The sequence below is a fragment of the Myotis brandtii genome, unplaced genomic scaffold, assembly GCF_000412655.1.
Source record: "Myotis brandtii unplaced genomic scaffold, ASM41265v1 scaffold1056, whole genome shotgun sequence".
Taxonomy (NCBI): domain Eukaryota; kingdom Metazoa; phylum Chordata; class Mammalia; order Chiroptera; family Vespertilionidae; genus Myotis; species Myotis brandtii.
In genome coordinates, this window is record NW_005353564.1 from 114,188 (window position 1) to 121,638 (window position 7,451).

A 7,451-nucleotide genomic window follows, 5' to 3' on the forward strand; every position below is an offset into this window, starting at 1 on the left:
ATATTAACACTATTCATGTTTTTTAATCTTTTCTCTCTGCCCTTCACTTTGGGTTATTTTTAAAAACCTATCTTCAAAATCATTAGTCATTTTATCTGTAGTCTCCAAAATGTTGTTCAACTAATCTAAGGAACTTCTTTTGATTTCAAATATTGTTCTCTTTAGTTATACCATATTCATTTATATTTAGGGTTTTCACTTCTCTCCTGAAATCTTCATCTCTTTATATATTTTATATATATATTTATAATACTTTTCAAAAGGCTTTGTCTGATAATTCCATTATATGGTTCAACTGACAGTCTTTGTCTACAACATTTTTCTATTAATTATGAGATAGTCTTCCCTGTTTTATTTTCTTGGCATAGCTTCTAATTTTTTAAATTATATTCTTCGCACAATAATTTAGTGGAAGATAAAGAAATATATTTACTTTATTTTTCTTAGTTTTTCACATAGTTAAATACCCTTCTTCTGTCCTGAAATTAAAATGCTAATCTAATCATTAGAATTCCTTCAAACTCTAGTTGAGCTGAGGCTTGGAATCATCTTAATTATATTGAATTTAGCTCAGATTAGTTTTATCTCCAACATCTGCTAAGTGCCACCAAGGAACTAATATCTTTGATCTTATCAGTATTTGCAGCTGGGAGGGATTTCAGTCACAATTTAGATAATTTTGTTTCCCTTAGGATTCAACTCTGTAGACATCAACATTGAAGCACTACAATAATATCTAAGAATGTGCAAATTCCCTCTGGTTTTCATTTCTTCCTCCACTGCCCCTTTACTGAGCAAATCACTGATAAAGATGTCAGGGGGCAGGAATTTATAAGTGAGCTATTTATTCTTGTGTTTGAAACTTTTTAAGATTCTAATCTGGCTAAATCCCACGTGTCATTAAAATTCAGCTTGTTTTTTCTCATTCCTAAAAAAATATCTCAATCGATGGCAGGATCACTTTTCCATCTGCCAATATCCAGACTAGATACTTTCCTACTGATATGGAAGCTGCCATGGATCTCTGTTCATCTACACAGGCCTTGTCTCTCTATGGAGCTCAAGACAATAAGGCTTCCTTGCTTCATTCACTCTTTGATAGTCTTATAGAAAAGTACAATTTTGATTTGTACTTCTCTTTAAAAAAAACAATTTTTATTGAATTCAGAGAAGCAGGGAGAGGGAGAGAGAGATTGAAAAATCAATAATGAGAATCACTGCTTGTCTGTCTCCTGCACACCCACTACAGGGGATCAAGCCCGCAACCGGGGCATGTGCCCTTCACCGGGATCGAACCTGGGACCCTTCAGTCCACAGGCTAATGCTCTATCCACTGAGTCAAACCAGCTAGGACAATTTTGTACTTTTCTTATTGTTGCTAATACATGAGCAACATTCTTCTACAAACTTACCAGAATCAGTGATCTTTATTCTCATAGTTGGTTTTTGAGAATAAAATTGTTTTTATTTTTATATTTATAAATCTTTCCATTTTTCCTTCATTAATTCATTATTAGTTTTGATTGCCCATATTTCCTTCTGAGCATGTATCTACTTCATATTCACTTATAAAGCATTAAGTGAATTAACTTCTTACCATTTATATTAATTTTCATAGTTAATGAGGTTTTTAATTTTAATTTTTATGTATGGATGCCTCCTTGTACCATCTTGTGGTAGGAAATGAACATTCAATTCCATTTCCATTCAAACCTCTATAATTGTGCAGATATTAATCCACGCATCCATATGTGGTGGGCAGAATTTCATCACTTTTTTACCTTGGCCTACACATATATTTTTTAATATGTCAACTGTAACTGTTTTTAATTTTCTATTTTTATATTATACTTCACTGAACTTTCTCATTTATAAGATTATAAATCTACCAATGGACACAGACACCAGGGGGGTGAGGGCATGAGTGGGGCAAGGGTGGGCAATGGGAGATAAGGACACATGTGTAATACCTTAATCAATAAAGAAAAAGAAAAAAATATTATAAATCTATAACCCTATATTTACCACTATTTTTTGCCTTGTTTAGTTTTCCAAAGAAGCTGTGAATATATGAACCTTTGTATCTAGTGTTCATATCAAATATTTTTATGTAAAACTTGAATTTAGAAAAAAATTAATTGGAAAGAGGCAATAACATGAAAGGCATATCATGCTCCTGATCCCAGACCACAGTTAAGTGATATGTTCCTTCAGTCAAGAGCTAGCAAAGTGGCTTCTTGTTTTCCCAGTCTCCTAACTATTGTAGGTATAGATTACTGGGCAGCTTAGTTTTACTGGCAGTTATGTGTATTTTTTGGCAATTATGTCTGGGTGCCCAGCATAGAGAGTGATTTTCTACCTCTTAAAACAATTTCTATATACCTAATTTCCTGCATTAAACCCTATTATAGTAAAAATAACTAGTTTGATTTATGTAATCTCCAATAGAATCTGTAGTACTAATTAACTATCACTATCATAATCAGAGTGAAATTAATTAAGGACAAGTTTTAACATCCAGGGAGTATTTGTAAAAACCCACTAGTAATAATCCTGAAGCTCTAAAAAAATTAATAAAATCAATGTCAAAATATTTTTCCATAAAATCAATAATCTTTGTATCTTATCCCTCTACTAAATTTGAGCAGAGGGGAGGAAAATATATATAGAAAAAAACATATATAGGTATGAAAATAATATTTTGTTCTTACTGATGTTTTTCAGCTTATTGATCTCTGTCCAGAATCTAATGTTGCTCAGTCTAAACCAGCCGTGGGCAAACTATGGCCTGCGGGCAGGATCCGGCCCGTTTGAAATGAATAAAACTAAAAAAAAAAAAAAGACGGTACCCTTTTATGTAATGATGTTTACTTTGAATTTATATTAGTTCACACAAACACTTCAACCATACTTTTGTTCCAGCCCTCCGGTCCAGTTTAAGAACCCATTGTGGCCCTCGAGTCAAAAAGTTTGCCCACCCCTGGAAACCATAGAAAAGACTATTGTGAATGAGTGACTTTTTTGCCTAAAATATTAAGATGAACTCTTACTGCAATTAGAATAGAATAAAACTTCTTATCTTATCCTAAAAGACCTTTGTGATTTGATCCTTATAGTCAGATAAAATTTAACTCCTCTATCACCCTTTATACATCAACCACTCTGGTGTTTCTTTTATAGTCTTCAAACACATCAAGTTTTTTCATAACCTTCCCTCATTGCCTACAATAATACCTAACAAATGGGAGGGAATCAATGAAAAAATTATATTTATTAAATGAATAAATAATGTACAGCCAACTTCCCGTTTTGATTTATTATACAATCCATTCAGCAGACCACATATTGACTCAATAACCTCTTCATGGCAGATTTCACTTCCTGGTTGCGAAAGGTATAAATTACAGGATTCAACAAAGGAATGATCACTGTATGGAAAAAGGAAACCACTTTATCCACTGGTAAGGTCCTAAAGGGGCGAGTGTAGATGAAGATGGCAGGTCCAAACATGGTAAGTATAATAATGACGTGAGTAGTACAAGTGGACAGGGCTTTGTTCTTCCCCTCAGAGGACGACCGATGTACCCGACAGATGATTACTGCATAGGAGGCCAGAAGGCCCAGGAAGCACAGGAGGGTGAGCAGGCCACTGTTGAAGACCATCAGGAGCTCCACCACAAAGATGTCTGTGCAGGCCAGCTTGATGACCTGCGGCACATCACAGAAGAAGTTATCCAGTTGGTTTGGGCCACAGAAGGGCAAGCGGAGGATGAGGGCCACCTGAATGATGGAGTGGACAAAGCCTCCTAGCCACAGAGCCAACAGCAAGGCATAGCAGGCTCGGGGGTTCATGACAGTTGAATAGTGTAAAGGACGGCAGATGGCGATGTAGCGGTCCAAGGCCATCACAACAAGGAGTAACCCTTCCCCTCCTCCAAGGAAGTGCAAGAAAAAGAGCTGAGTGATGCAGCCCCTGTAGGAGATTACCTTCTTCTCAGAGAGGAAGTCCACCAGCATCCTGGGAGCCACAATGAAGGAGTAGGATGCATCCAGGAATGCCAAGTTGCCCAGAAAGAAGTAGAGGGGGGCTGTGAGGCCAGGGTCTGTTCTGATGGTGAGAATGATGAGGAAATTTCCAGGGAGGATGATGAGGTAGAAAATTAAAACTAGCACAAAGACCAATAGCTGAATATTTTGAGACTGGGTCAGACCAAGGAGGATGAATTCTGTCACCACTGTGCTGTTTTCTATCTCCATTTCCTCTGCCTACAGAACATCAAGGAGTAGAGTTTAGTTCCATCTTTTCATCTAGGTCATACTTCTTCTATAACTAACATCAGTGTATGCCACACCTATATGATGTCCTCATTTTCCTACAACCTAAGACATATTTTTCCCTTTATTTTTTTACATTATTTAACTTCAAGAGTGTGATCTTGAAGCCACACTCTTTTTCTGCTTCAGTCCTAGGCTTCTGTTTATGTTCCCTCATTTGGGAGTCTGGAATGCCTCTGTCCAGGATTGATTATTTGCATTAGGCAAATGAAAATTTTCCTGATTGAGAAAAATGTAACCACAATTATTAAGTTCTTTAGGATTCTTTTATTTAAATGGTGGTGAAGTGGATATTGACAGCAAAGAGAAATGACAGAGCTTTTTAAGGTGACAGATTTGTTCTATACCTTAATTATAATGGCACAAGTCTCTATTTGCCAAAATTTATTGAACTATTAAACTATACAGATATTTGAACATTTAGTCAATTTGAATTATACCTTAGGAATACTTACCTAAAAAGCTAGAAAAAAAACCAAACCTGTATTTACCTGAAATATTTCATTTTTCTCTATAGAATATCAGCCTTTCAATTTAATCTACATAAAAAGAATCCTGGACATCTGTAATACTTTCAACAATAAAGATAAATCTTTAGGTTGCGTTGGTGGTATAGTGGTGAGCATAGCTGCCTTCCAAGATAAATCTTTTTTAAAATAATCCTGATTATGCTGGAGAAATTAAAATCTGAGGCTGATCTGTACAGTGGTCTCCATATTGAGAATGTGATCACCCAACAAACATTATAAATTACTGGTATGAAAACAATAATAGTAAAATTTCTATACATATATTGTTATATCCCATTATTTAAAGTTTATTTTTAGAAATTCCTACAGTTTATATAGAAACAATCACAATAATTGAATATAAAATATACAAATATAAAATATATATATATATATGTTGCTAGTGCACACTCAAAATGGCTTATTATTGAGATAAAAATTTTAAAAGATTGACAACTCAAACTAGAACAAAATATAAAACAATATTTCACATGCTTTCAGTTACATGGCACACTTGCTTTTAAATCGTGTTGTGGAACATGTAGTGTAGAGAGGAGAGAAAATAAGGGTCCACTCACTAATTGCAAGGCGTGACAGAATGAAAGAGAAGAGATGGAAAGAAGGAAAAGAAAAACAGAAAAGTCTCAAATCAAAAAAATATTTACAATGACACATATTTAAAACAAAAATATCTGCTTTGTGTATGTTTAAACCTGAATATATTAATAATAGAGGTCTTCTTGTATAGTCAAAATTAGGAATTATGAAAAACATATTTAACATCACAAAGGCACATATATGTGAGTACAAATTTATGTGCACACACATGCATACACCTATACACCAGCACACACATTGCTTCCTAAGCAAAACTGAAGCATGAACATTTACAAATGGAACCATCCAAATTAGCTTTTCTGTTCCCTTCATCCTCTCCCCTCCCCCATTCCCTTCCTTCCTTCCTTCTTCCTTCCTTCTTTTCTTAGGCATTTATTGGCTTTGATATTTATCATTCCTTCCATGTGTAAAACTTGCTGTTAGATAAGTATCAGGAATCCCTCTGAACTTACTCCTAAGTATTGTACATCTTGAAAACTATTATACTGTTAGTTTTTGCACACTCTTGCAAACATTGAGACTGTCTTTAGAACATAGAAGAAACCTTTAAGTACCTCTAAGATTAAAAGTTGCAGACTCTTCCACTGTGCTTTGTGTTTTATTTCTTATCATGTATTTCTGTTCTTTTTCCACATTATTTAACGGTCAAACGGTTAAATAACTCACTCTTTAACAGATGGGATTCATTACCATCTAACATCCCTCGCTTCTTTCAGTTTATATATGATATATAAACTTAAGACCAAGTATTACATCCCCAAGACAATTGGTATTTTTATAAGGGCTTTATAAAAGTCATTCTAACTATTAAGAGGAACTAGAGCTATACTACTAAAAAAAACAGATAAAAGGCGCTGTTATATTGTTGAATTCAGATTTCATATAGTGGTCTATTTCTCCTGTCATTCTGATCATTTCATTTCAAGACAGCAGATGTCCCACCCAAAGAGTTGTATATGTTTCCATTTATTTCTTCTCTTTGTTCCTTATAAATACGAAGAATGACAAAAGCATTTACCTTTCTGGCAATGTCACCAGATAGGAACCAAACCCAGAGCAGGTCTGCTTCAGGCCAGCCTGTAGAGTGTGGCTTCTTGACTTTGTGCAGGAAATAGTTCATAATACGAGTCCAGGTGGTTTTGAGAGGATATTTATTAAAGTTGGGGATAGTAAAACTAAGGAAGGACTTAGGGTAGAAGAAGCAACAGGAGAGAGCCTAGGAAGTGCTCTGCTTTGGCTCCCTGGAAACCTTAAAGGAAAGAAGCCAAGGCTGGGCTGCTTTGACTCACTGGAAAATCAGAGAAAAGGGGGGCCTTAGAGAAAGGTTCAAGGGGGTAGCCTGGGACAAGCTGCCTCTCGCCGATCCCCTGATTGCAAGTCTCATGGGGATCTTTAGAGCTTAGGAGAAGAAAAATAAAAAGTTCATGCTTTTAGAGAAACATCGATCAGACTGTCAAACCTCAGAGGGAAGGTAGGGGAGGGTGGGGGTAAGGGGGAAAGATCAACCAAAGGACTTATATGCATGCATATAAGCCTAACCAATGGACACAGACAACAGGGGGGAGAAGGCATGGGTGGGGGGGGGCGGTAATGTGGGGATAAGGACACATATGTAATAACTTAATAAATTTTTTAAAAAATAAAATACAATATAACCAACATTAAAAAAAAAAAAAAGTTCATGCCTGAGAACAGGCATGGGCGTGCTCCAGAGCAAGTCTGTGCTGGTATCCTTTGTCTTGAGGGTTTTTATCTTTCTTCTGCAGGCAAGAATCTTAGGGGAGGGTTTCAGCAGAATATTCATTAGCCTTCCAAGATTGTTTTCAATATGCTGCTGCATCCAAAGGAGCATATAGGGGAGTTTGGGATTGTTCTTCGGTTGGCTTTACTGTTTTACTTTTATCTTGGGTCTGTCTGGCTCTAATTGGGTTTTTGTAATTTGTTCCCCTGACTTCATCTGTCCTTGGGTTTGGCTGGCACAGACGACAT

The 7,451-nt window shown here is 35.8% G+C and overlaps 1 protein-coding gene across 1 annotated transcript; it reads right to left on the bottom strand.

Annotated features, from left to right (window-relative positions):
- Positions 1-3,330: 3,330 nt before the first annotated feature.
- LOC102243967 (olfactory receptor 4N4-like) lies at positions 3,331-4,260 on the bottom strand. The gene has a single exon (XM_014540512.1). The coding sequence runs from the start codon at positions 4,255-4,257 to the stop codon at positions 3,331-3,333; it is 927 nt and encodes a 308-aa protein (XP_014395998.1). The 5' UTR covers positions 4,258-4,260.
- Between the last annotated feature and the right edge of the window lie 3,191 nt (positions 4,261-7,451).